Here is a 27,816-nt window from a genome sequence, read left to right as displayed (position 1 = left end):
AAGGTTTATGCACAACAGCAAGTCTCTGGAGGATCCTACACCTTGATGTTCGCAGGACTCCAGAGGCACCAGCAGCTTCAAATATGTGTTTGCTGCTTTGTAATGGCCTTTTAGCAACTGCTCTCTTAATCTGATGTATTTGTATGGCAGAAACCTTCATCATTGTGCCTTTGTCTGCACAAACACGTGTGTGCTCTGACTCAGCCACAAATCTCTTAACATTATGGTGATCACGCTTAAATTTTCATGAAATATCTAAGGTTTTCATTACGTGTCCAAGGAATTCAACTATTTCACGCTTTTCAGCAGCAGAGGGATCATTTTTCCTTCCTATATTGCCTGAAAATTGGGGATTTGCTTAATAATGTGGAATATCCTTCTTTAGTAGTTTTTCCTTTAATTGGGCTCACCTGGCAAACTAATGATCATAGGTGTCCGAGATTGTTTTCAGTGATACAAAGAGTCCTGAGACATAATTCCATCCATGGGTTTAATTTAAAAAACAACTTATTTAATCTTTATGACACTTAAACACAATTTGCATAATAATTGGAACGTGGTGCGGTGCGTTGGAACAGCCGCTTTGATCTTTTGTGGGCCGAGCCAGTGCAACTGCTCTTTCTGTCAGTTTAAAGAACTTAAGTAGACTTTGACTGCACATCCAAACCCTGAGATATTTTAATATAAGAAAAGAACTACAGTTCCAATTAAAAATTCTCGTTCCAGAGTTCTTTTAACAAGATAAAGAGTTTACCTCTTTCCAAAACTAAACATGAAAAACTAGACATGAAAAAGATTTTAGATACCCCCCTCATAATTGAAACAATTTTGAAACTTAGAAAACTAAAACCCTGGTTCTAGTATTTGTTAGTTTGCTAAAGGACATGGTTATTGAGGACATCTACGAGGCTGTAAGTCGACTGCTTTCAAAAAGTTGTGTTTTTATTGTAATGCCTGTGGTGAATTTACTAAATCTGGCCTCTGACACTTGCCCTCCATACAGTAATCATTAAAAACACTAAAACCAACACAGAATTGAATAAAAACTCAACATTTTCAAACAATAAAAGTTAAACCAAAATAAGAAGATAAGCCCTGGAAGCTAACTGAAACTACACCTAATTAAAAAACAAAAAGTCAAAATGAAATAAAAATTAATTAGAAAATACAAAACTAAGATAATTGTGATTGTAACTTTATGTGTTCAAATTGTGTATGTAAGTATATTTTATGTATTCCACTAGTGGCATGTGCAGTGGGACAGTGGATATATTGGAAAAAGATGTTGAAGATGGAAAATGAGGAAAGGCAGCAGATAGAATTAGAAGACTTACATATTTGACTAATGACAAACACATGATAAATGTTCAAAGTACCCTGTTTAAGATTCAAGTGGTGATTTCTGGCTGGTGCTTGATTGTCTGGTTGTCAGGTAGTAGTTGTTAACAGGTGTTCACATAACTTCTTTGAAAAGCTTGTAATTGAGTATTTTTACATTGTTGAATTGGAACTTTTAATTTAAGGTGCCTTCAGGTGCCACCTTAAATTGACAGGACAAATGGAGCTGCAGATGTTTAGTCTATTCTTTAATCAAATGAACTCCCTAAAGGACTGACTGTATATTTTAAGTTGGGGGTGGAAATAACTTCAAATAGTCTCACTGCAGTCATTCACTAAACCTCTAAACACTATTCTCCTGAGTAGCAATTAAAAAAAAGTAAGGGTGTCTTAAAATTAGCTAGTATTCGTTAATTACTCGGTTCGGATGTACCTGATTTCATTCACATGGATGTGAAACGCTCTATCGACCGTCACAACTAACTGACCAATGACCGAACGCCTCTCAGACTTTACGAAAGCAACACGTGAAGCCGCCTCTGATTGGCTGGTAGCTGCACCAGCTGAACAAAGTGTAAACCGCCACTGCCGCCCGCCGCTGCTTCTGCTGCCGCTGCTTCCTCAAGAAACGCGTTAAAGTCTGCTGCTGCAAACAGGTTAGTGCCAACATTTGACTCTTAAAAACCGAAAAAAGGCAGCGTAGCTCTGAGCTCCTCTACCGAGGCCCGTGTGCAAAAGTTAGAGCAGGATGAAGCCACCGAAAGGGCTGCTCTTATTGTTACTTTAAATAGACCAGACCCCAGCCTCGTTTTATGTCTTTTCTCCGCATTATATCTTCGTTTCCGCTAATCTGACGATGAGCAGCATGATATTTAGTGCGTGATCAGAACGAGCTGTTCATTTTTGATGTTTGTGGGTCTGTTTATCAGCGACAAACCCGCGTGTAGGCTGAACGGACCAGCCCTCTGAAAAGAAAACAGACAGGGACACGTAGCAACAGGGATGAAAACGTCACCAACGCCTCTGATGATAATCCTTTTTCTTTTTTTTCAAAAAAACTTTTTATTTCATATGTATCATTTCTTTATTACTAACATCACTGCTGATAGTCGGTGTGAGCGTGCTACACGCGCACGTCATTGTTAAATAAAGATAAGAAGTGGACAAGGAGTAACAATGTAACTGTTATCTACTGTGGTGGCATCCCGCCAAATCACTCATAACTCCGCGTGTGTGTGTGTGTGTGTGTGTGTGTGTGTGTGAGAGAGAGAGAGAGTGACCAAAGTGGTCCACACCGGATAGTAGTAGCGCGTGCTGCTGTTTCCTCCAATTTCCACTCAATGTCAAAATGTTGGCTACATCTATTTTGTTTAAAATGAGAACATGGCTTTTAGTGAAGCCACCGCCGTGAACTTGAACTGTTTCTTTTTTCCGCTTTTGGAAAGTTGTAAACTTTGAGAATGAATCTGAAAACACGGATTGAGAGTTTAAAGGTTTTGTTTTTGCTTTCTGACCACAGTGTGTAGCTGTGCAGGACCAAGTTGCTGTTTTAAGGATGATGTGCTAAGCAACAGGCAGATATTCCAGGAACTTTCCATGTCCTTACCAGTGACCAGTGGAGCATATCATAGTGACACAATGTCTTTGACGTTCTCATTAGAGATCCACCATTGTAGTTTTCTTGGCCTATTCCAATTTCTGATTTTTCACCTAGTGTGACTTGCCCATAGTGATTTTTTTGTGATAAAGACTTATTTAAATGTGACATAAAAATGTGAAATAAAAAGTTATATACTTTTCTCTCAACACTGAAAGTAAACTGTCCTGCCCCTGGAAAAAAGTTACAAATAACGAATGAACATGAGTTGCTGTACACCCACCTTTACCTGACATATTTTACCACAACTAACAAGTGCAGCAGATTTATTTATAAAAATACATAATTTTTCTGTATTTTTATATTGTTACCAGATAACAGATCATCAACCTTTTCCCTTTTTTTTTAATTCCTCTCCCCATAACTGATCTGATCCTTTGCTCATACCGAGGCTGCTAGCCATTTTGCCTTTGTTAGCTTCTTTAAAATGTCCACGTTTAAGTGTCTTTTTAAGTTTGTTGTTTCAGATATGTTTGCAGCTTACTTTAGTAAGCTGCAAACAGTCATGTCCAACATGAGTGAAGAGTTTGCGTGGGACTATTTGCCTGTGCTGCCATGTGTGAGTAATGCATGCATGACCAGCCAGTCACCAATCCACGTTAAGAACAGTGGAAACTGTGTAATTCTGGTTCCTGGCTGGTCAATCAGTGCATCTCAATTTCTTTCTCCACAGCTATTCTGACTGGCCTGTGATTGCTGCCCCTTTGAGATGCAGATGGCCATCATTTACTCTACATTCAATTGTAGCTCTTTCATTTGCCAGCAGATACTTTATATCTTGCCTACTTGTGCTGGAGGACAACATGCATGTTCCAGATATCAAATTAAACATAAGATTGTTGAGCAGACTCACTTTCATGCATATTAGACAAATCAAGCAGGTTTAACAGCTTGTTGAAATGTGAAACATTCGTGTGTTTAGAATTAACTGCAGATATGAGAAAAACAGCAGGTTTTCCACTCAAAAGCTGGACTGTTTCTGTCATTTCCCCTCAAAGGAAAAAAATCTCTCAGACTAGAAGTCATGGACAGCTGGTAGCCGGTAGTTGGATACTTGAGTATTATGAATAAGTTCCAGCCTCTTCTATAAGAAAGAAAATGAGGTGAAAGTGAATCATAATTGAGTGCTTAGCAGTCAGTTGTTGGTGTACATCACTTTTTGGAGAGCAGCTCTGATATGTGCTTGTGTCTGAAGGCGTTTTTATGCAAACTTCCTCTAACAGGAATCTCTGGAATGCCGCCTGCTGTTTTCCTCCCATTTTAAACCCAATTTTTGAAACACTAGGTAATGCTGTTGCGGTCATGCAGGGCAGTCACATGAACAGTTACCATAAAGATGCAATCGTGTGGGCGGTTTTAGTACTCAAGTAGAGGAGGAGCTTTCATTAAAGCAAACCCAGTATGTGGCACAGCGTGGTTTGCCATGTGGCCTTTAGTCTTTCGACAGTACCAGTATCAGCCTTTCTGTCTGCTTTGGTGCTAGCAAGGTGGAAGGACTGAGCTGGATGATGTTTACACAACAATCAGCTCTGGCGTGCTGCTTTTGTGGCAGATTGCTTATAAAATAAAATAGTAGTTACATTCTTGGAAAAGATGATCCAAAATCAATAGGATCTTGGAGGATCCCCCTTTTTTTCCTCTTAGCACCTCTTTAATGAAAAAACTGCTAAATGGATTCAAGTTTGCCACAAATCCACTGACATTTCTAGCCCTCCATGTGATCTGTGTTAATTAGCACATGTTAGCAAGCACAACTATTTACCGTGTAAATAGTGCTTGCTAAACTTCAGATTGGCAGCAAATCTTAGCGATTTAAAGAATAGTGATGCAAATTAAAGCATAATGATGCTTTTGGGGTTTTACAATGTAATGTTTCACTGTGAAAGCACTATGTTAGGTTGTTTTTTTGCTTTGCCCCAATGGTGTGTCGGGAGTTGTTAAGAGTTGTGTGACCTTTGTCCTACTTAAGCGAGCTCGTCCTCCACCCTCTCTTTCCCCCTCCGCTGTGTGACCATGTGACTTGGAGTGTGTGGTTTCATCAAGGAGGTTATGACCTGCAATCTTTAGTCTGGTTGTCTTGTGCAAGGTCAGGTCATGTGTCCGAAAACCAGGGTTAAAAGTCACAGTCAGCCAGAGGATCGCAGGACATGACAGACTATAGTGAAGCCTCATACGAGTTAAAGCAGGCCTCCTGTAGCTGTGCTGGGATGTCTCTCAGTGTAATGCTGGTCATGTCAGTTGGTCTGCCACGTTGATCACATAAAAATGGGTGGAGGTCTTCTCTTCCTGTGCGCCTTTCAGAGTGCCCCTCATCTGCCACGCTAATCAGGAAAAACTGGTTTGTCAGTTGCCTTTAGGGTGTGTGAATGCCCTCGTGAATTTATACTGTATGCAAGGATATCTCATTACATCCATAAGAATATATTGACTCCTCTTTTTTTTTTTTTTTTTTTTTTTCTTTTAATCACTTCCTAGGCGCTGTGCTGTGCTTTATTTTCAAACTGTTGAATTACCAGTGAAGTTTTTGGTGTTTCCTCTCACCAGTGAGAAAGCTGTTGTCAAGTTTCAACACATGTTGCATTAAGCCTGGTCTCATCATGAAGAAGTGATGATATCGTGTCTCGGAGTACAAAAAAGTGTGCGCTTTAGTGAGCAATTTAAAGAGGAAAGTCTTTAACAGACCAACAATGATGAAGTGGAGCAGGCACTGATTTGTAGATGCGCACGGTGATGATTTACACTGAAATACCATGCTAGTTTCTTTATCTTGGTATATCAGAAAAGAATTGTACTGTTACATATCTCAGTTAAACACAAAGTGCTTTTTAGAAGACCCTAAAATGGGCAAGATGCAGAAGATGCCCTCAGAGATCGGTTTATGATTCACTCTTCTCAGACCATTGCAACCTGACACCACACAGACTTTGCACCAAGGAGCTAGCAGGTTATAACCGTTTAATGTTCGCCTGTATGGACCTTTGTGTTGTCACATGCAACTCCATCAGGGTCAGCGTGCATGTGTGAAAATGGTTTTAGCTACTGTCAAAACCATGTGTTCTCACACAGCAGAAGCAGTGCTTCACTGACACTAACTGATGCTTTTTTATTTCTCAGCTGGACCTACTATTGACCGCATTTGGGTCTGAAAGAGGAAGCCAGTGTGGAAGTGCTTCAAACCTGCATTCTTCCTAATGGCAGGTTATGTGCGTTATGGTCCTATTTTGAGTAAAATAGACAATAAGGGGTATGCTTTAGGGAGTGGCGACTTTGGGATTAACAAGTCCCTGCCATATGAGCGTGCAGCGTCCTTGGTTTCTCAGTTAGTTCCACCGCTCACCTGTGAAGTTTGGTTTCAACAAAAGAAATTTAAACATTTATTTTAGTACAGCCATAACACAACACACGTTATTTAATTTACTTAAAAAAGACACTTACTGTTTTAGTTATACTGTATACCACCCCAGTTCATGTAAAGCTGAGAGAAAGCAGCTGACTTGTTAACATGGGATTATGTTTTATGTGTTTAAAAGCTTAATGTTTAACCCTCCTTTAATAAGGTAGTAATAATGAGATTAAACAGGTTTATCTGATGCTCAACAACTGACTAAGCAGCTCAGTATCACACTGCTTTAAGGTTTCAGATGTCTTGCATCATTCCTCTAAGAGGAACCAAAGCATTTCAGAAGAATTCAAGTATGACTGACCAACTGTGCTTTTTTTGTAGCTTCCTGACTGCGGTAAGAGTGTCTCTTATACCAAACAGCTGTAACCTGCCTGCAAGCTTGAGGCTGTTGCCAACTTATCTTCATGTTCTGTTATGTGTCAAATGAACCCACTGCCCCTCCACCTCTTTTTTCCAGTGCCTTATGTTTGTGGGGTGACTGCCGAGCTGGCTCTGCCATTGGCTCCTCATCCTCCCAGGCCAAGTATGGTTAGTGGGGGGTGGTGGTGGTGGTGGGTGTAGTGGTACCTTTTGCCTCTGACAACTCTTAGCAAAGCATGACACCAGTGTCATGTGCCACTGCTGGCCATCAAACAGAAACGCGTACTCTCAGAGTAGGTCTGTAATGAACACTTGCAAAATAAGATGTGTGAAGATGTCACTCGGTCTGTGCAGCGTGTGGTTTACTGATGCAAATAATAAATTATTGAACCAAGATTGTTAAGTTATTTCTATATAAAACCAATTAAAACAAAATCAGGCTTACAAAACAATATTTTTAAAATATTAACACAACACAAAACACAATCAAATCTCCAAATTTCTTAGGTTTGTATTTTAAAATGTTAAATGATTTTATAAACTCATTCTTAATTTATTAGGTCATTTGGATCCCTGCAGGCTGTCTTGTATGGTAGGCTAGTGTAGGATTTTTGCATCAGTGTGATCTGTAAATAAAGGAGTGGATACAATGACATTGCCTTTGTACCTGAAGAAGATCAGTGTGGCATAAACACTGTAATTTAATAAAGGGGTTAGTAGTAAGCGAGACATGTGCATGAGTTACATTTAGTCATTTTTTTGGGACCTTTTTTTTCTCTGTTGCTCATTAAGGAGTTCAGAGATTTTGAACGAGTTGTTTATCAGTGTGAAACCCAACTTATGCTAATGAGGTCCTATTTTTAAATGTATACTTTACTTATGATCAACAGGTCCAGAAAAACAGCTGTAAAAACGGTGTCCCGTGAATGTTTTGAAACATGATATAAATAAAAATATGGAAGAAACACCCTTCAACCATGTTAATTTTCAGTTTGTCCATCAGAGGGCGCACTGAAATTTCCTGTTTGTTTGGATCACTACAGTTAAATAAATAACTAAAAATGTAAGAAATGTAAACAAAATCTATTTACATTCCGTGTGTCCCAAAGAAAGAAAAATATCAGCCGATATATCAGAATATCACATTTAAATCACAGAATATCGGTGATTTAAATGTGATATTCTGTATTCAGTATCAGTCTTAAAAATTAAAAATGGCTTGAACTCTTAAAATTATTCATATCCACACTGAGTTTTCTTGACTCCATGCATGTCTACATTTTAGCCTGCATGCTTCCTTTACTTTTCACAAAAATCTGCATTCACTTTGTTCAATATAGCCACAACTTATCACACTTATTCGACTCAGTCCACGATTTGCTAGAGCCAGAAGACTTTAAATCCATGTAGAAACTGTGTAATACACTAAATGTCCAGACTCACAAATAAACTCGTCTTAGTTAGCCATCATTTTTTGGAAATGTTATTTTATTCATCTTAGACACGAAGGACTCTGCACATATGGTTTGCACACATTATTTGGTGACTTTGTACATTCTGAGACGAGTGTATGTTGGTGTCGACATCTCTGCTAGATCAGGTCTGTCAACATATCTATCACACAGAATACACAGCATGACATATAATCAGTACGTACCTCTTTGTTCCACAGCTTCATTAGATTGGCTGCTCAGCAACACAAGAACTTAACACTCCGTTTGTGTAGATAAAGACAATGTGTGATAAGATACTGGTGATTCACTCTTGAATAAACATAAATAAAAATGCTCGAATCACTCAGATCAGCTTTCAGTTTGTTCTGAGCTTTTTCTAAGATTACTTTTAAGCTACTTTTACAAACAGACAAATGCACACCTGTGTTCACAAACACAAAAAGCTCACATCAGTAAAGAAACCGGCAATGAGTTTGAGTTACCCGTTAGCTAAACAGTACCTCAGTGAGTGACTTGTGTGTGTGTGTGTGTGTGTTTCTGTTTGAAAGGGGCGTGTTTCTGCTATTCATAGTTGTGAGAACTTCAGAGGTCTATTAGAGGTCAGTCTGAGTCCTTCTAATAGCAACTGCAGCAGCACAGGGCCTTTCAAATATCCACTGTGGCCACGGTCTCGACCTTTCTTCAGACACACGCTGTGAGCAGTGAGTAAAGAGATTGATTTTTATTTCTGCCTGTCAATAATCAGTGCTTAGATTTGTGAAAATGTACTTAGCTGCACTTAAGGTTGTCCTTGAGGTGATTTGAAAGAGATGTTATTGCTGCTTCTCTTTTTTATGGTGTTTAAAAATACAGTTTAATCTAACGTTTATGATTTCGGAACCTTTTTTTTTTCCTTCCGAGAGGATAAACGGATCCGAACACTTGTAATGAATGTAGCCTTTACTTTGTGGTTTGTTCTTCAATATAAAAATTCTCATCTCAGCTCAGTTTACAGTAGTTATTTGTCATTTAACATGTGTATATATAAATTTAATTGAATCCACAATTATAAGTCAATGACAGCGTCACTGCAGAACTTTGTGCCAGTTGGCAGTGGTTCCATTTGTCACAGGTTTGTTGATAATAATAGAAGTAGGTGAAAAGTCAATTGTTGTTGCTGCTCGCTCATTTACCCCACAGAGGTCAAAAGAGTTAAACAAAGTTCATGTGCTTCCAGCCGCCCAGGCTGATTTAAAAAAAAAAAAAAAAAATGTGAGCTGCACAGAAGGCAGCGTGAGAAGTTGTAGCTCTAAATGATTATTTAATGTGCTGCTTCCATATTAACTCGTAATAATTAAAAAAATTCTAGTTGACTATTTTAGTGAATTTAAATAGCTTTTTCCTTCTTCGGGCTTCTCTTATTTCATTTAACATGTCATTAAAAAAACAGGCATTCAGCCTACTTGTGACTCACTTTTATTGTTGTATGAATATTTTATTAGAATAGAGCCATATGTCCATGAGAGTGAAGAGCGAGCCCAGCCCAGTGAGCTCATTTCTAAACCGTCCAAAGCAGAAAGCTTCTCTTCCTTTTGTTCAGCATCTGCGGTCGCCCATCTTGTTATATTTCCACTGAGGTTTGTGATCAGGAAATGTGTCAGGAGTCATTTTTATTTCCCATGTCCTTGTTGTCAAATGCACAGCTGTTGAATGGGATAGCACATCCTCTTCTTTTTCTTCTATTAACAACATCAGTTAAAAAAAAAAAAAAAATTCACCTGCACAATTTAAAAGACAAAGATAACAAATAACACAGTGCAGCAGGGGATAAAGTTGACCTTGAAGCTGCCATCTATTTCATATATGAAAAAATATCATTGTTATGGAAAAACACAACATTTGCACACAATAAATGATCTGACTACATAAAATGAATGTCAGATTACTGAAATGTTTTCAAATGAAGTAGAAGAACTGTGGAAAATTACCTCTGCAAGGGAGGAAGTTAGGAAATAAAGCTGAGTAATCATGTACCTGTGAGGTGACATTAAAGTGAGTCTGCTTAGGGAGATTTCCTTTGCTAGAATATAACTTATAAATAAAGGCACATACTAGATGGATATTGACGTCATAAATAGCAGAAATCTTAAGCTTCCAAATAAAGGAACAGATGCGATATATGACTGAACACGATGCAGTCCTAACAAAACACTTCTGTAAGAGTTCTGCAGAGAGCAGCAGGAAACGTACTCGCTCAAACTACATTACAAAAGGAAAGATGGGGATAAATGAAACTATTAATCATTAAGGAAACTGGTTTTAAGTGCAAGATGGCTAACCCTCCTCATTGTATCAGTGGATTTGTTGATTTTTCTGCTAACCCAGCCAGTATGCTTTTTCAAGCGCTTATCAACCATAATTCCCAGGAGCTGATATTTGCGGCATTTCAACAAACGTGATTATAATTTTTGATTATTTTTTATATATATATATATATATATATATATATATATATATATATATAATAAATAAAAATCTTGATGTTTTAAACACAAACGTAATTACGTATTTTCATTTTCCAGTCTTCAGTATTCACATTCACTGAAAGAAATATTCACATTTACATCCAATGTTTGACTCATTGTAAGTCTGGTACTCAGATTTTTAAACCACAGAAGAAGAAAAAAAAAAACAGTTGCAGTGAAGAGTTGGTTCATTACTGAATCACTGAGCTGTGCTGCTGCTCCATCTCTGCGGTGAGCCTCGGATGATTCACTCTTAGTTTATCCTTGAAGCTTTTATTTTGCGCAGTACGTTTTTGTGTTAACGCGTCAGTTTGCCAGAAATAGGTGTTTGTGTCAGAGAAAAGTGAAAGCTGTAGACGTGATATAGTCCTTTTAAAAACATTTGGCTTTTGAGATCGTGTTACAGCAGTTTTACAGCAAATATTAATGTCAAACCTGAGATCACTAGGCTGGGTCGGGATTCATGTGTAGCTAACAGAAGGTTTATAGGGTAAATCATGCCTGTTTTTTAAGCTGATGCTTTAGTTTTATAGAGTACATTTCTGTATGTGTTCCTGTTGTAATGTGAAGGTCAGAATGTATTATTAAAACAACGGTTTAGCCTGGTTTGTTTGATTCCTTATAGCCTCAGAAAAGAGTCTGGCCCTTTAAACATGTTGCATGATGAGAAATGATAAATATTACCCTGGAGCCTACAGGTGGATGGCAGGGTGGTGTAGGTTGGAAAAGCAGCAGCACTAACGTGTCTGAGGGACAGATGGCAGATTTCTTTACAGCTAAAACAAACCACAAAACCAGGGCCTGTGTTTCGAACATGATGTGAGAAAAGTGAGGCCATGAAACTGTTCAGTTTGAGTTGCCAGCATCAAGTAGCTTCAGGCTCTTTACAGAATTTCACTAAATGGAAAAAGTTCCTATTACAGTCATATTATGTGCTAAATATTTCACTTCTCCACACAAGTCTCTGAGCTAAATTAAAACTAAAACTTGAGACCAATGACATTTATTGTTTTCTGTTTTTCTGCAGGTTCACTGCAAAACGACCATGCAGGCTCAGGAGGTCCTGAGACAGCTGCGGATTCCCGAGCTGGATGACTTTCGGCAGTACGTCCGAGGCTTTCCCACCAACGCCCTCATGGGTATGGGTGCCTTCGCGGCCATCACCACCTACTGGTTTGCCACCCGTCCAAAAGCCCTCAAACCACCCTGTGATCTTGGACTGCAGTCAGTGGAGTTACCAGTGAGTGATCTCTTTTTTTTTTTTTTTTTTTCTCCAGTTAAACTCTCTGGATTTAGGTTTCGGTTTTACGGTCATATTTGTTAGTGGAATTTCCGAGGTTTGATCCCTTTTACAGTGACGCTGGGCAAAAAGCACTGAACAGTTGACTTCATTCACTGGAAATGTTAATGGATTTTCTCCACAAACTCAATCACAGCTGGCGTTAGTGTCAGTTTTAGGAGTTACAAGCCATGACTTCATCACTTCCTGTTACATTAAAAGTACTAAAATGTTTTTCACACAGTCACTGTTGGTGCTGCTGATGAACGGGGCCTCATTGAATGTTGTTTTATTATTTCAGGGTGCACAATGTTGTCACTTGTAGCCCAGTCTTTGCATTGGAGCTCATGAGTAGATAAACGTGTTAAGGGATCATGGCGAGTTTGCTAATTATTAGTTAATGAACTCTGTTTCCTTGCAGGGTGGTGAGCGTGCGAGAAGATCGGTGTTGTGCGAAGACGGCTCTTACCTGACACACTACTACGACGATGCACGCACGTTATACGAGGTGTTTCTACGAGGGCTCAGAGTATCAAGTCAGTGTCTCTCTTGTACTTGCTAAATGTGAGAAATCCCCAAAGACGCTGATGTTGGATAAACGTTTCTTTCTTTTGCAGATAATGGACCTTGTCTAGGATCGAGGAAACCAAACCAGCCATATGAATGGCAGACTTATAAAGAGGTTAGATGGGCACCACGGACATGCCAGTGTGGGATTTTACAACCATCAAAGTGGGAATTTATTTTAAAAACTGGATTTTATTTTATTTTTTGCACAGGTAATAGATAGAGGAGAATGCATCGGCTCCGCCCTCCTTCACAGAGGACACTCTCACACAGGAGACAAATTCATCGGCATCTTCTCTCAGAACAGACCAGAGGTAAAACTTACGTCATCCTCTCATGCTATCCTACGGTGTTTCTGTTATCACTAACCACAAGCTAACTGCATTCCTGCGTTACAAGGGCAGATTAAAAGGGTAAATTTATACTGCGGACACTCCTCTTTAACTGAGGAGATATTTGTTTGGTAATTTCATAGTAGATCAGCAGTTTCTGAAATACTGAGATCAGCCCGTCTGGTACTAACAACCATTTCATGCTCAGAGTCATGATGCTCATGTTGAACTTGAGTAGGTCATCTTGACCATGTCTGTAGACATAAAAGCAGGTTGCTACCCTGTAATTTGCTGATTTACATTAATGAGCAGCTGAACAGGTGATCCTTGCAAAGTGTCTGGTTTAGTGTAGACACACTGCACACTTCTGATGGGAGACCTGGTAGAAAGAGTTAGGTAATGACTAATTCATCCATCTGACGTAAATACTGTTTGAAGCTGTTATATTGTTAGTCAAAAGGTGTATCAGATATTGAACTCTTTCCAAATTTTCCATAAGATCTCTGTGACATAAATGATTCTTGTAGCATTACCAAGTTGTTTATTGTTCTTTTTCCTTTTTTTCCACGGCTGAACTCAAATGAATGATACTGTTTCTGTGCAGTGGACCATTACAGAGCTCGCCTGTTACACGTACTCCTTGGTGGCTGTCCCGCTGTATGACACACTCGGCGCTGAAGCCATTGACTACATTATTGATAGAGGTATAAAAAAGGGCACCATCTCACACTAACCACATATCGCCTGCAGCACTGTCAGAGTGCTTTATAAATCAAGGGCCGTGACGATGGAAGATTAAATTAATGGTTCGCTTGGCGCCGTCTGTTTCACAGCCGACATCTCAACGGTGATCTGTGATGTCCCTGAAAAGGCCCGGATGATTCTGGATTGTGTCAGCGGAAAAGCACGAGCGGTGAAGATGATTATTCTCATCGAGGCGTTTGACAGCGACCTGGTGACCCGCGCAAAGGAGAACGGCATCGAGATCCTGAGTTTAAAGGAGCTGGAGGTGAGAATAAGAATCGGATTTGTCATTTTTGAGTTTCACAAATGTTCATTCTTGATGTGCAGAGCAAATTGTGTCATCTTCTGTGTTATGTCTGCACTATAGAGAGTAGTCCCCAGAAAGTTGATTCTGTTCATCTTGACGTAGATTGTCACTGGGAGGAATGTTTCGTCACTCATCCAAGTGACTTCTTCAGTCCCAGCTGACTGCAGGTTTCTTCAACCTTATAAACAGTACATAATGGCATAATGCTCTTTGATTAATTCTTATGACCATTTTCATATTATTGATCAAGAAACTGACCTCACAGCCGATTCTTCAACAGTGGTGCTATTTTCAGTCATTATGCAAATATACTGTTTATAAGGTTGAAGAAACCTGCAGTCAGCTGAGACTGAGTAATGCCTTACCGGGATGATTAAGCATGCATCAAGACACTGTTGAATAGAACTGTAATTTTGTTGCATGCATGTAAAAATGACTGTGAAGGCGACTCTGGTTCGAATATTTCAGCCTGTTTCTGTTTGTGTTTTTGAAACCATCCAGCCGTGTTCGAGCTAAGTAGAAATCAGACCCTTATCAGGACTTCCTGCAGATGTACTAATTTTTGTACATTTTTGTTTCCAGGCCTTGGGTAAAGCTAACCTCAAGCAACCAGTGGTGAGTAGGAACAGCACGCCATCTTTATCTGATCTACTGACAACATGAGTTTTTTTTAAAGGCTCTTCTTTTAGACTAAATTACTCCAGTGAGAGTCATTGGTGAAACTTCGATGAATTTGCTTGATCAACTGGTGTCCATCTTAAAAAAAAAAAAGTATTTTAAATGTAATAGACGTATCAGTGTTGCTCTGTGATTACAGCCTCCCAAACCAAATGACCAGGCTCTTATCTGCTTTACCTCTGGAACAACAGGTGAGTACGGGGTTGTTATTGCGTTAACATTTCAGAAATGTTATGTTTTTATGTTATATATCATCATAATTGTTTTTTATTGTGTTTGTTTTGCTTAAACTTTACTTTCAGGATACCCAAAAGGTGCAATGATTTCTCATGAAAACGTAGTCTGCAACACTGGTGCTTTCATTAAATTGACCAAGGTAAACAAACCCACCCACCGGCACTCTAATATTTTCAATTGGTTGATCTCACTGAAACCTTTCCAAACAATAATAACACAGAGGCTCTGGGTCGCCTTCAGGTTGTCATCAGACTGTAAGAAATCATGTATCCTCTTTTTTTTCATGTACTCCTTTAAAGATGCGATAAATGAACATCAAAGATGAGAAAGAAAGGCAACACCTGATTTAAAAAAAAAAAAAAAAAAAAAAAAAAGAAGCATTAAGTCTCAGTTCTTAATTAAGTTAAATGGCGTTTTGAAGTACACCACCTGTTGTATAACGAATGTAAAGGTAGATTATAGAAAAACAAACCATGTCATTGAATTTATTTGCTAAATGTAATAAAAAAGCCAAAATCTTCATCCATCTTTGTAGAAGCTGATTCGGAACAGTTCAATCAAACATTTTCTTTTGTTCTCATACGTTTTTTTTTCTACGTCAGATGGAAAAAAACATGAAGCTGACTCATGGCTCTAATATCCCTGTCTGGCCCCTGTTGCCTCTCCTTGATTCCTCTTTGTATTTTCCTCTGTCCGTCTGTCTTGCTCCCTCGTCTGTCCCGTCCTGTGTGGTCTCGTGCGTCGTCTAGGAAACACTGAAGCCCACAAGTAAAGATGTGGTCATCTCCTTCCTGCCTTTGGCCCATATGTTTGAGCGTGTAGTGGAGGTAAAGTACAGAGTGCTTCACCTGCATGTGTTTTGTGTGTTCCTCTGCAGGTAAACTGCATGCTGAACGCCAATGACATTCACGTATCCTATCTCCCTCTAGCTCACATGTTTGAGAGGGTTGTGGAGGTATGTTGCTTACCTTAAGATGCACAATGAATTTATCAGTGGAGGTAATATTTAGGAGTCAGCAGAGAAGGACTGCTAGTATAATGTTTGTGAGACATGAGATGTGAGACCCCTTAATGCCTAGCGTATAGTATTTGATACATGTGTTTTTGAGTTTTATCAGCAGTGTGAATTATACAATTAAAGGTTTAAAATTTGTGCACTCCTTCATGTTTTCCACAGTTGTCCAGTAGGTCAGATTAGAGTCTTTGGCAGACCGATTCTGGCCCTTGTGCCTTACATGTGACTCCCCCGCCTTAGTGTGTTTAGATGCAGCATTAGTGCCCTCGTGTGGTCAAAAATATCATTTTTAATTTGTCAAAGTTGGAATGAGCAGCATCTTTTCCCCTCCATCAGTATGTCGTACTCGTCCACGGGGCTCGAATCGGCTACTTCCAAGGGGACATTCGACTCTTGATGGATGATCTGAAAACACTCCAGCCAACAGTTTTCCCTGTTGTCCCCCGCCTCCTCAACCGCATGTTTGACAAGGTCAGTTTATGCTGTTTATGTGCTTTTGTGGTCAGAAGTGCCGTTTCTCTGGTCTGCTGCTTTGCACGAAACACGATTTGGATATTTCTCATTGCTCTGCAGGTTTTTGGTCAAGCCAACACGCCACTGAAAAGATGGCTGCTTGATTTTGCCTTCAGAAGGAAAGAGGCGGAGCTTAAAAATGGAGTGGTCCGAAAAGACAGCATGTGGGACACACTCATCTTCAAGAAAGTGCAGGTAAACACGAAACACTTTAAAGCACTTGGAGATGTTACGTGCCACCTAACAATCTTTCAAAGAGCACGTACACTAAAGAGGAACAAAGACACAAAATGGATAAACACGCCCACACATTTGACCTTTTCGTCAAAATTATTTTGTTAAATGAATCTGCAGCGGTTTTTGTGTTGCATAATAAATTAGTTTTGAGTTGACATTTTGGAGCTTTCATGTTTGTTTTGCACTGTAGGCGAGCCTCGGCGGCCGTGTGAGACTCATGATTACAGGAGCAGCCCCGGTATCCCCGACCATCCTGACTTTCCTGAGAGCTGCTCTCGGCTGTCAGGTGAGCCACATTCACAGTCATCTCATCTGTAATTTTTTTTAATACTTTGTTTATGAATATCATTAATAACGTAAACGTTTTCCAGTTTTATGAAGGTTACGGTCAGACTGAATGCACAGCTGGCTGTACCATGTCGATGCCTGGGGACTGGTCAGCAGGTAAAATATAAGACTTTCACTAAATTTAGCAATTTGTAGACACAGTGATGCTTGTAAGAATGAAACGACACTATGACTGCTCTGTCATCAGGTCACGTTGGGCCTCCTCTGCCCTGCAATGCTGTTAAACTGGTGGATGTGGCAGAAATGAATTATCTGGCAGCCAATGGAGAGGGAGAGGTGAGGAATAGGATTCGTCGAATGCATACGGCCATTACGGAGACTTGCAGTCAGTTTTCACACAACCATACATCCCTGTAGAAAAAAGTACTGCTTACTGCTTCTATAGGAATTAAGAGCAGCCAGGTGGTGATATACAACTGATCATCAGAAGGGTGTGAGCACCTCTGTGACACACAGCATAATTAAAAAAAAAAAAAAAAGACTGAACAGGCTCGGCTTGTTTTAGAAGGGTTGCCAAGACCAGGCAGCTTCTCCTTTCCTTTAAAAAGAACATGTCGGGTTTGCAAAGTTGCATCTGAACAAGTCGTGAGATCAAACTGTTTGCTCACAATGCACAGCTTCACGTTTGGGGCAAAGCCACACACAGCATATCAGCACAAACACTTCATACCAGGTGTCAGCACGGTGGTGGAGGGGTGATGACTTGCACTTGTTTTGCTAAAGTCAAATGTGAGCCCATCTGTCTGACAGCTGAAGCTCGTCTTTTTTTCTTGGTACATGGCTGTGAGCAGATTTCTAGAGGCCAAAACTGAATTTATTGTTTTAATAACATGAACTTTGTGTAACAGGATCCAGAATTTTTTTTTTTTTATTTTAAAGAAAAAGAAGCAAAAACGCGACACAGAATTTAAATGCAAAACTATTATAAACATATTAAAGAACCACAATATGTATTTAAGTGACACATTTCTTCTATAAAACTAACATGGAAATTGTATTATTTTGAAACTAGCCTCAGTGTCCTGAGGTTTACATTATCCTCATACATTTTTAATTCAATATTCTACCACATAATTAGAAGCTTGCCTTAGATACAACAAAAGGAAACCCTTTAAAGGAGAGGCTGTCCTTTAACATTTGAAATCAATGTTGGCTTCAAACGGGGACGTGAGCGAGAAACTATTTGTAAAAACAAAATGTAGCGGGGTTGATATAAAAACAAGAACAACAAACCAAACAGCTTCTTATTTATAATCTCGGTTGTTGTAGGTGTGCGTCAAAGGACCAAATGTATTCCAGGGATACCTGAAAGATCCTGACAGAACAGCTGAGGCTATTGATAAGGATGGATGGCTGCACACTGGTGACATTGGGAAATGGCTTCCTGTGAGTAAAACGGGCTGAGTGGTGATGCGAATGGTGATGATCACTGTGCATAAACCTAAACTTACATTGCTCTTGTGGTTCCCTGCAGAATGGCACTCTGAAGGTTATTGACAGAAAGAAACACATTTTTAAGCTGGCACAGGGAGAGTACATCGCCCCGGAGAAAATTGAAAACATCTATGTTCGCAGCGACCCCGTGACCCAGGTGTTTGTTCATGGTGACAGCTTACAGGTAAGGCTTAAATCTCAGACTTTTGTTTCTTTTTTTTTCTTTTTTTTTTTAAATCTACACAAATAGTCTGTCTGAAGCATTTGATTCTCATCTGGTCCATGTTGTCTTTTAAAGGCATGCCTGGTGGGGATAGTGGTGCCCGATCCTGACTTCTTACCTATTTGGGCCAAGAAAAAAGGGTTTGAAGGCTCTTACTCTGAGCTGTGTGACAACAAGGTCCGATTTATTACTATCAGCAATCTGAACGTGGACTCTCACTCTGTATGCCTGTGTAACATCTTCTGACCTTTTTTTTTGCTTTTGCTTTTAGGATGTGAAGAAGGCAATTCTGGAGGACATCTTGAATTTGGGCAAAGAAACGGGACTCAAGTCTTTTGAACAGGTGACTGGTCCTGTCTAACTTCAAGCACAGCCAGTGCTTCCCACAAACAGACTTCATTTGAACTGAATGTCCACTGAAGTAAATTTGGAAAATAATTTTAGTTTTTCCACTCAAGGAAAATATTGCCAGGAAATTAATGGTGCACAATCACTTTGGTTTTATTTTGAAAGATCCAAACATGTCACTGTGACTGTGCTAATCTCTCATCTTTTTTTACATGAAAAAGCACGAGTGAGTCTCTTTCTGGTTTCAGTGCAAGATTTACACTTCAGAGACCCAGAATTTTGCAATATATGCATCCTTAAAAATTATTTGCAGCAATACTTAAGTCAATGTTTGCTCTGTCATTTATCTTTTTTCCCCTCTGCAGGTGAGGGACATTGTGTTACATCCCGAGATGTTCTCTATCCAGAACGGTCTGCTGACTCCAACCCTGAAAGCCAAGAGGACTGAGCTTCGGAGCCACTTCAGAGAACAGATCGATGAACTCTATGCCAAAATTAAGATGTAAGCCAAGTTCAAGGAGTATTATAGGGAAGCCATTCAGAGACAGCCAGAACCAAACAGTGTGCTGAGGGAATCCGTCTCACTTTCTCTGCAAGTGACAATCTTAACAGTTATATGGGGGAAAAGCTTTCAGGATAATTGGATAATGAATTTTAAAAGTGCATTTTATCCCCACTTTGATCAATAATCACACAGATCCATTATCCCAGCTAACACTGGCTAACTGGCAAAGAGATCCGCAGAACCCGCACCAAGTTTCTTGTGTAGTTTATCCAAGAATAAGGGTTAAAATGGCACAGAGGAAGTTTGACTTCTGCTTTTATGTATGACAACTTCACGGTCAGAAAGGTGAATCCTGAAAACATTTCTGCTAGTTTTATTCGTGAGAGCAACAAGAGAAAATCTTTGAAAATACTTCTACAACAGTGACAGATATTAACTATTTATATGCCATGGCATTTCATGCTTTGGTTATCTATTTAAGGGGATATTTAATATCATCTTTTTGTAAATAGTGTATCTGCTGGAAAATTTGTGTACAGGGTACCATGCCAGATACTCTGTAGCTTCTCTGCATTCCCATATTTCTCAGTGCTGCCGGCTGAAGGACTTTGATGAGGTTTTTGGTTAACAGCCTACTGAAAATCATGTTGGTTCACAGATTTTGGGCTTTTGTTTTTGGTGTTATTTTTAAATGTTGCATGTAACATATTCACTGTTGCTTTCTAAATGCCTGACATTGCATTGCCAAAAGCTGAGGAATGAAGCTGCACAACCATCGTTTGTATATTCTGCAAGTATTTGGGGTAAAAATAGTAACAGTGATTTTTATCGTTGATCAAACAGTTTCCATGTCCTTTGCAAAATCAGCAGTCTTCATTTCAGCCATTTGAAAAAAAATTTGTTTGTTTTTTGTGAATGCCGGTTTTCTGACTGATGAATGATCGTGATGTACATCCAATCGTGTCAAAGACCTCTTAACAGCACAAGCTGTACTGTTTAGTTGGGTTTTTTTTTAATGACTTGTGATCTCAAAAAGGGAGAACGGTCCAGTTTTGTGCTATAATGGAAAGTGTATCTGTCAAATGTACCAAATAAACACAACATGGTCGTGCAGTTGTTAGCACTGTCACCTCATAGCAAAAAGGTCCTCCATGCTGCCATTCGGTGTGGTATTTGTGTGTGTTCTGTCCAGGTACTTCCAGGGAGTGTTTATAACATTAGCAGGAGCAGTGAAGGCAGCCTGGAGATGGTGGAGAAGATGACCTCAAACAGAAACTTGGTCAAAGATTTAATCTAGTGTGGTCTGCGGTGTTGATCTGATCACATACCCAAACCATCTCAGCTGGCTCCTTTGAATGCAGCAGAGCAGCAGCTGTGCTATGTTACAGTTCATGTTCAGTTTAAACTTGAGCAGGCAGTCAAGGATCTCCACTTGAGCAGAAGCACAAACACCTGCAGCTATGTACAAACCAGGGGTGTCTCCACGGCACATGTAATAAAGTATTTATTACATGTTTTCGCAACGTTTAAAGTGCTGCCAGCGTCTTTAATGCAATACTGCAAAAGAACACAAATCTCATGCTCTACTGGGAATCAAAATCAGCCATACAACTGAGCAGGAGCTGGTCTGAGATCTCTTCACTCTTCTCTTCAAAATCGTCTAGACTCTCCAAATAGTCCTGATCATCCCGTTCATCTCCCCACACATCAGATTTCTCCTCCTCTGTGTGAGTTGTGCTCTGTGGGCCCATGGGTTTATGTTCCTGGCTGCTTTCAATGTTGCCAGCATCGTCCATGAGGTACACCTGGTCCTCCTCATCCTGTAAGAAACAGAAGACGTGATTACCGACTGATGCATGTTAAAGCTAAAACACTGTTAAAATAAATTAACTAACCAGCGTCAAGACGTAGCTGATACAGATCTCTTGTGGCAGTGGGTAACCTGTAACAGGGACATGATGTTACCTCACAGTCAGATCATGTTTCCTTGAATTATTTCAACTACAAGTCAGTATGGCAGCTCTTTCGGATCGTGACATACTCGAGGACCTGAAGTTCCTGCATTCAGGATCGTGGCACTTCTGGTACCACACATCCTCTTTCAGATCCACAACGATCCTGCAGAGGGTGACAGAGCCAAATCAGAAAGCGTAAGAACACTCGACCATCTTCAGAAGATGAAGGAAACAAACTGCACTCACATGATGTTGTTGCTTTTGTGAAACCGCCCCACGTTTTCACACCAGCGGTATTTGGCGATGTCATAAACGAGAAGTTGCTCTGCGGCAAAGTAGTTCCATCGTCTTAAGCCTGTCAAAATTTATGAGATCATAAATGTCAGGTAGGACGATCGATGTGAACTGCCACACTTTTCTTTTCAGGAAGAAAAAAACACGGTAATATCTAAATGTTTCACTCGGCTGGATGTCACGTCAGAAAACCACAATTTTAGGGCAGATGAACTCTACAGACTGAAATGTTTCACGAGCAAATGTTTTCACTGCATAATACTTACTTCCTTGTATCCCATCCTTTCTAACCACCGTTAATACAAAGTTGTCCACTTCTTGGTGAGGGGATGACAGGAAGCCAGAAAGTGCACCTGTTGGTAATATATGGGAAAAAGTTTCACGAATCAAATCATTTCACACTGAGGTTTTTGAGGTGAAACCAACAATAACATTTATGCCATTAACTGACTACATGCAGGAATACTTCACATATGTATATGCAGAAGATTAAGAAAAACTCTGGTCTCGGTTCAGCATTACCTGAGTCTGAATCCGACCCTTGTTGGGACTTAGATGGGGAGATTTTGGGCTCACTTGATTCTGGGACATCCCATGTAAGAATCCTCTGACCTGTGAAGCTGATACACGGGAGGAGAGATTATGTGTGGCCCTTTTTAAAAAAAGATCACAGCACACAGGAATCTGAGCTGTTTGTGCCCAATGTACCTCACGTTACACACTAAGGAGGCCAAGAAAATGCTTTCCTCCAAAGAAGTTCCCTTCTCAGGTTTGGCAATACACTGGTTATCTTCTGCCACAGTGAACGCAGCATTCTTCCCCGCTTTAGACGACTTGTACAGGCGGAAATTTCTGTTCTTTGTATAGACACCTATGTGTTGAAATAAAAAGCCACGGCACGTGAAGGGAAATTGTGTAAATGCATATCTTTACACATAAAAAAAGGACATAATTTTTAAAAATCTGATTTCCCTCACCAAGATCCACAAAGAGAGAGTCTCGACCATCTTTGCTTTTCACCTGGAGGAAGCTGAGGTCTCTCCCTTCCTCTTTACGCCTCTTCATCTCTGGACTTGCTGCTTGAGTTCTACTCAGGGCGAATAAGTGCAAAATTTTAACCTTAAACACTGAGCACATAGAAATAAAAACATGCAGTTTTTACAGGTCTGGGAGAACAAACCGTGTTTCCACTCCATTATCAAGGTGGCTTCCATTTTTGGGTTTGTTCAGGACAGGCTGAAGAATTGCATGAATGAACCTCCCTACAAAATCCCAATCAGATGGAATATATGACTATTAAGCAGGTATTAACAGGCTGATGTTTTCCATGTAGGGCTGAACATACCAACATGAATGTTGTCTTTGAAAGCTGCTTGTTGAAGACAGAAGATGAGATGTCTGCTGAATTTCTCCTCAGTGCTGGAGTCCAGATTGAGGACATTTTTCGCAGAGCATTCAATCCCATAAACTTCCAATAACTTGTCACAGACGTACTGTCACCACACAAAGCAGAGAGGGGTAAACATATCAAATGTTTAGACAAGAACTTTTACTATTTCATGGAAAACATGAGCTCAGTTTGAATTAGATGGATGCTGAATGATGCTAAATCACATACTGCATCTATTAAAGCAGCATGGCTTCATAGTAGAAGAGTCTAGGTGCAGTCCAGACCTTTTTCAATGGGACAAAATTTATCTCCCAGAAGTCCAGCAGCTAGTCTTTTCAGTTCCCAGGCATTTGCAGACTGTTGTTTAAAAAAAGACGGGATGCCTTGCCCCACTTTTTTAAGACATGTTGCCATCAAATACAAAATGAGCTATTATTTTTCTTAAAATTATACATTTTCTTAGTTTAGGCACTTCATAGTTTTTCTGTGCTTAACTGTGAATAAAATGTGGGTCAAAGAGATTTGCAAATCTTTGCATTCTGTTTTTATTCACATTATACGCAGGGCCCCACCTTTTGTGGACTTTGTGCTGTATAAATGTTTCTCACTAGTCAGACGTCAGGGTCCAGAAGCAAGTTATAACCATTTCTTTTCACAGGTTCATTTTCATTATTACATTTCATTATTAGCGGTAAAATAAACTACTACTTCAAGAATTTCAAATCAGGTTTATTTGTATATATTTCCAGTTGACAACAACAGCAGTCATTTCAAGGCTCACTATGAAAATACTACAGTCTATCTAAATCCATTCATAATTTATGTCTAAAAGTGTGTGAATCAAGCTGCTTTATTAAACTCCTTTGAACAGGAAGTAGTAAAACAGAAAAATGGACCCCACCTGGATAAGCAAAGACACCATAGTTTTCCCATCAGATCCTTTGTTTGAAGGTTTGTGGAACTCCAAGTCCAAGTAGAGCTTACAGACAGCTCCCTCTGGTATCACCTCATAACAGTGCATCAAAGACTGTGTGTAAGTCCTGGAAAAATAACCAGAATCAACAGCTGAACATCAATTTTGTTACTGAACACAAAAGGAGCTGCATCTGAAGCGAGTAGTAACTGATATATATTAATATTACCTGTAGTAAAACCACAGCTCACTGTAACTGGTAACCAGGTAAATCCTTTGACCCATGGACTCCTTTTCTTTTTCAAGTGCAAAAACATGCACAGCCTTGAGAATGAAAGGCACAAAATTCAGCAACTTTCCCTCCACATACAGTATGGAAACATTAAAGTAGAAGGTCTTGTGTACCTCTTTGCAGCTCTGAGCAAAGCTGATAGCCATGGATTGACGAGGGAAGAGTTTCCAAACAGACGAAGGCTGGCAGGGCCACAGTCGAGGCTTGTAAGGTGTCGTCAGAGGATTTTTCTGGAACGACTGAGCAAGCTCCTCAACTTTCTTCAGTCGATCCCCCCACTTACTCATCTTCAAGTCCGTATTAACCTCCAATTAGCAAATTCTCTGTTATTCTCACTCAAGGACAGTTTCACTCAATGATCTTTAGTTATCCTGTCATTCTTCAACCTGAAATAAAAACTACATATGGCATATTGATTAGATACAGTTTAAGAATACTGTAACCTATAACCTGTGAACTTATAAACTGGCAACTCCATGCTGGGTATATAAAAGCTGACAAGCTACAAGGCGTCGCCACAGCAGGTAGTGTGATTTGCTTAAGTTTTATGTCCTTTATGCCCGTCCTCATGCAGCCCCAATGGGATTTCTGTGTCTCCCACAGGAATAGGACAAGTGACAAAGTGATTGCATTAACCACATCTCAAACCTGCCAAGTACAGCAGCCAAGTAAGTAACAGTAACAGTAAGTAAAGATGAGACACAGCCCACATATTCAGTTACTGTACTGAAGTACAAATTTGAAAACATGAGTATCAGTTTTGACTCGTTCTCTCTGCTCAGTATTTTCCAGATCGATTACAATTTAAAACATCCTCAAAAAAACATCTGTCGAAGACATAAGACAAAGTCAGATTAGACACCTTCTGCCACTGTGTGCCTTCTATTTTTTATATTTTTTAACTGTTATCAGGCTCTGACCTTTTTTGCGCTGCTTTTATCTGATTATCAATTCAATAAAGACCTGGAACACTCAGATTGCATCCACATGGACAGCTCCCAAGTGAAAGGGTGTGTGTCCGCGGAAAAAACATAAAATAGCTTTTTTATATTTATTATAATATTCATGACATCCAAATGGGATGTGTTTCAGATCTAACTGTGACCAGCTTGTGTACTTTTCTTCAAATCTGGCAGCTGAGCCTTTGCAGTATGTAAAAATGGGCAAATATATTATATAGTAATAACAATTATATCCTGCTGCACATCTGCATGATATGTGAGTCATTTTACTCTAAAAAGTCAAAAATCTGTTTCTGAAATGTCAAGTTTTTTGTTCTTTTTTACATGTAATGTTGTCTTTTCCAAGTATGAGTACTTGTAAAGTACTCGTAAATACTTCTTCAGCCACTGTAATCTATCTACTGTACTACCTATTTGTCCACAGGCACAGACTGTTCACTTAGACAGTCTAAGTGAACAACAGTGAAACAGAGCTAATGTAACTGTAAGTTAGCTCGCATTAACTTTGAAGTGAGATAATGCTAAAGGTCACTAAGGTTTAAGGAGTTAATTAAATTGTTTTACCGTTGTGTTTATGTCCACCTAGTCTCTCGTCACTCGGTCAAGATGAGTGGTTACTACAGATGTAAACAGACGTGCGGAACATCACGTCTTGTTTTTCGTTTTTGGCGCGTCGGGAACCGGAATTGAGACTGTTTCCGGTTACAAGACCGTAGACAGCTGTTGGCAGCCAGAAAACAGCAGTTTTTCTGACCTTCACAGTTCGTTTTTTAAAGTCTGAAGTGTTTATACATACAAAAGCCCTTAATATTAAGTACTGTCGGTACCGTAAACACCAACAGCACAGGATTTACACTTCCTGGATTAAAACTGCGTTTTAACAAAATAAAAGTCTTGATTTGAACTATATTACAGCATTTCATACGTAATATAAAGGTATTTATTATTTTTGTCTTACATAATTTCCTCCCATCTGCCAAAATCATCTTTTAACTGTGATTCACATGTTTTGGAAAACTGAGGACGAGGACAGCCACTCAGTCACGTGGAATCAAGAAATCATATAAACCCAGCAATGTGGCTGAATTCAAACTAAAGAAAGAGAGTGGGCTAAAATTAATCCACAGTTACGTGAAAGACTCACTGCCAGTCGTCACAAATGTGTGGCATAACTAGTAATATATATATATATATATATATACATATATATATATATATATATATATATATATATATATATATATATATATATATATATATATATAGATATATAGATATAGATATATAGATATAGATATAGATATATATAGATATATAGATATATAGATATATATATATAGATAGATATAGATATAGATATAGATATAGCTAGATATAGATATAGATATATAGATATATAGATATAGATATATAGATATAGATATAGATATAGATATATATATAGATATATATAGATATATATATTTGTGTGTATATATATACACACATATATTTGTCCTACTGTCCTACTTAACATTTTTAAAGGGACCAAAAGCAATTGGACAATGACTCAAAGGCTGTTTCATGGGCAGGTGTGGGCAGTTCCTTCATTGCCTTTATCAATTAAACAGATAAACGACATGGAGTCAATTTGAGGTGTGGTGCTTGTATTTGGATGATTTTGCTGTGAACGGACAACATGTTGTCAAAAGAGTTCTCAATGCAGGTGAAACAAGTCATCCTTAAGCTGTGAAAACAGAAAAAATCAAAGTTTATTATAATTTCTATGGTGACGAGAAACCCCTTCACAACAGCCAACCAAGTAAACAACACTCTCCAGGAGGTAGCCATATCGATATCCAAGTCTACCATAAAACGAAGACTGCATGAAAGTAAATAAAGGGTTCACCGCAAGGTGCAAGCCACTCATAAGCCTCAAAAATAGAAAGACAGTTTGGACTTTGCTAAAAAATAATAGTAATAATAAAAGAAAAAAAATCAACATCTATTAGAAGGATGGCAAGAAAAAAGTGTGGAGAAGGTGTGGAACAACTCATGATCCAAAGCATACCACATCATCTATAAAACACAGCAGAGGCAGTGTGATAGCTTGGGCGTGCATGGCTGCCAGCCGCACTGGGACACTAGTGTTTATTGACGATGTGACACAGGACAGAAGCAGGAGGAGGAGGTGTTCAGAGACAAGCTGTCTGGTCAAATCCAGCTAAATGCAGTTAAATTGGTTGGTCGGTGTTTCATAATACAGATGGACAATGACCCAAAACATATAGCCAAAGCAACCCAGGAGTTTATTCAAGAAAAGAAGTGGAATATTTTTGAAGATCCAAATCAGTCAGCTGATCTTAACACAGTCGAGCATTGGTGATGTCCATAATTTCAAGACTTCCGCTATCATTTCCAACAATGGGTTTTCAACTAAGTATTAGAAATAAACATTTTAATTACAGTTTTTAATTTGTCCAATTACTTTAAAATTCTTTAGTTCCTCACATTTTTATGCAATCTTTTTATTCACCCCACTGAATTG

General features: G+C 39.2%; 2 protein-coding genes across 5 annotated transcripts; one reads left to right on the top strand and one right to left on the bottom strand.

The window, feature by feature from the left end:
- Positions 1–1,864: 1,864 nt before the first annotated feature.
- Positions 1,865–20,596, top strand: acsl1a (acyl-CoA synthetase long chain family member 1a). 3 transcript variants are annotated; one of them, XM_085409792.1, is made up of 22 exons: positions 1,901–1,994; positions 8,761–8,913; positions 11,744–11,956; positions 12,417–12,531; positions 12,613–12,677; positions 12,775–12,876; positions 13,499–13,598; positions 13,728–13,903; positions 14,528–14,560; positions 14,763–14,814; positions 14,926–14,999; positions 15,738–15,815; positions 16,212–16,346; positions 16,449–16,583; positions 16,816–16,911; positions 16,997–17,069; positions 17,161–17,249; positions 18,243–18,359; positions 18,448–18,591; positions 18,706–18,807; positions 18,902–18,973; positions 19,344–20,596. In XM_085409792.1, the coding sequence occupies exons 3-22, from the start codon at positions 11,762–11,764 to the stop codon at positions 19,482–19,484; spliced, it is 2,094 nt and encodes a 697-aa protein (XP_085265918.1). In that variant the 5' UTR covers positions 1,901–1,994; positions 8,761–8,913; positions 11,744–11,761; the 3' UTR covers positions 19,485–20,596. The 3 variants fall into 3 exon arrangements, with proteins under 3 accessions (XP_085265917.1, XP_085265919.1, XP_085265918.1); XM_085409791.1 differs by lacking the exon at positions 8,761–8,913 and having other exon boundaries at positions 1,865–1,994; XM_085409793.1 differs by lacking the exons at positions 8,761–8,913; positions 15,738–15,815 and adding an exon at positions 15,610–15,687 and having other exon boundaries at positions 1,865–1,994.
- Positions 20,597–20,970: 374 nt separating this feature from the next.
- primpol (primase and polymerase (DNA-directed)) lies at positions 20,971–25,964 on the bottom strand. 2 transcript variants are annotated; one of them, XM_085409794.1, is made up of 14 exons: positions 25,854–25,964; positions 24,441–24,725; positions 24,265–24,359; positions 24,024–24,162; positions 23,078–23,225; positions 22,913–22,994; positions 22,710–22,819; positions 22,441–22,603; positions 22,255–22,352; positions 21,999–22,085; positions 21,685–21,793; positions 21,525–21,601; positions 21,379–21,425; positions 20,971–21,303 (listed from the first exon to the last, which is right to left on the bottom strand). In XM_085409794.1, the coding sequence occupies exons 2-14, from the start codon at positions 24,612–24,614 to the stop codon at positions 21,067–21,069; spliced, it is 1,566 nt and encodes a 521-aa protein (XP_085265920.1). In that variant the 5' UTR covers positions 24,615–24,725; positions 25,854–25,964; the 3' UTR covers positions 20,971–21,066. The 2 variants fall into 2 exon arrangements, with proteins under 2 accessions (XP_085265920.1, XP_085265921.1); XM_085409795.1 differs by having other exon boundaries at positions 24,441–24,632; positions 25,854–25,956.
- Positions 25,965–27,816: the final 1,852 nt, after the last annotated feature.

This window comes from Rhamphochromis longiceps, linkage group LG6 (genome assembly GCF_057381845.1).
Source record: "Rhamphochromis longiceps isolate RC_006_pf linkage group LG6, R_longiceps_female_GT1.1, whole genome shotgun sequence".
NCBI classification, from domain to species: Eukaryota; Metazoa; Chordata; class Actinopteri; order Cichliformes; family Cichlidae; genus Rhamphochromis; species Rhamphochromis longiceps.
Note: the sequence above shows the minus strand (reverse complement) of the source record. Positions and strands in the feature narration are given on the sequence as shown.